We start from the raw sequence: 1,338 nt of genomic DNA, 5'->3' as shown, positions 1-1,338 counted from the left end.
CGCCCTGCTCCACCCTGCTCCACCCTGCTCTGCCCTGCCCGGCCCTGCCCCGCCCCACCACACCTCACAGCTGTCCGGCCGTAATTATTTATGGATTTCATTGGGAGACGCGCCGCGCCGTGCCCCATTTATTAACAGGCTTTTGTTTCTATCTCTTTCCCTCTCCCTTTCTCTCTCTCTCTCTCTCTCTCTCTCTCTTTCTCTCGCTCTCTCTCTCTGCATTCACTAAAGTGCTGGAGCGGCGGCCATAAACCACGGAACGTGGGGTGGCGAGCACAGGTCTGTGAATATAGGCCGGAAGTCGGAAGTGCGCGCACGAGACGGAGAGAAAAAGAGAGAGAGGGACAGAGAGAGAGAGACAGAGAGAGAGACAGAGAGAGAGACAGAGAGAGAGACAGAGAGAGAGACAGAGAGAGAGACAGAGAGAGGGGGGGGGGAGGCGAGGAAAGAGGGAGAGTATGAGATCCTGGAACAAGGATTGCGTCAGAGTGATTCTGAGACACGGGCAGCGAGACTTCCTGATGTCCCCCTCCCGAGGGTACAACAGGAGTGCGCCGTGGCTCCAGCTCCCCGCTCGTCGAGTGGAGCAGCGAGCGGGCGGGCGGCGCACAGAGCGGAGTCTGCTCCTGGTCTTCCTCCTCCACTACTTCACCTGCCGCGAGTGGATCCACTGCTTCTCGGAGAACGCGAGGCCCTAAATCTCCCAACGGCTCTACAGATATATCCCCCATCTGGAGCGCCGCTCTGCGCCGCCGGGCGCCCCCGCCTCCGCCGCCCACGGCTCGCCGTTCCCGTCCAATCCGTCCGAGCGGACGGGCGTGGCAGGAGAACGGCATGGCGGCTGCGCCAAGTTTAAATGCGTTTACCGAGGCAGCACCTCCTTCTAGGAGCACCCCCACTGCTCCGACTACTCACATTGTTCCTGCAGTTGACGTCGACGGGCTCCTTGAGGATCTTGCGCACCGCCTCGGGGTCGTTCTTGATCACGGCCTCGTGGAGCAGCAGGTCGTTCTTGAGGACGGTCGCGGAAACAGCTGCGGGGCACGCAACAACAACACACATTTATGAACACACACACACACACACACACACAACTAGTACACAACAGCGACATTATTATGTAATATTTCGGGCTGCCGCGCGGCGAATAGAGCAATAAATATCCGTTGTCCGGGGGGCGCAGCTGCGCTAGCCCGGCCCGGGGGACCCGCGGTAAAGTTCGCCCGTCGCGATAACGCGCCAGGGATTTACGCCGACGGAGCTGCGCGTTCGGTTTATGGAATAATCGCACGCTGATTATCCGACTCGCTTATTGTGCGATTAACAGCAGCGCCGGCC

The 1,338-nt window shown here is 59.7% G+C and overlaps 1 protein-coding gene across 1 annotated transcript in view; it reads right to left on the bottom strand.

Moving 5' to 3' along the window:
- The window catches only part of LOC113201877 (ankyrin repeat and death domain-containing protein 1A-like), a 60,454-nt gene that overhangs the window by 14,305 nt on the left and 44,811 nt on the right, over positions 1 to 1,338 (bottom strand). The window contains exon 3 of the mRNA XM_052267079.1: positions 916 to 1,034. Coding sequence (XP_052123039.1) covers positions 916 to 1,034 — 119 coding nt within the window. The remainder of the gene's footprint in view (positions 1 to 915; positions 1,035 to 1,338) is intronic.

This window comes from Frankliniella occidentalis, unplaced genomic scaffold (assembly GCF_000697945.3).
Source record: "Frankliniella occidentalis isolate FOCC.00 unplaced genomic scaffold, Focc_3.1 Scaffold46, whole genome shotgun sequence".
NCBI lineage: Eukaryota > Metazoa > Arthropoda > Insecta > Thysanoptera > Thripidae > Frankliniella > Frankliniella occidentalis.
This window is presented reverse-complemented; position numbering and strand designations above follow the sequence as displayed.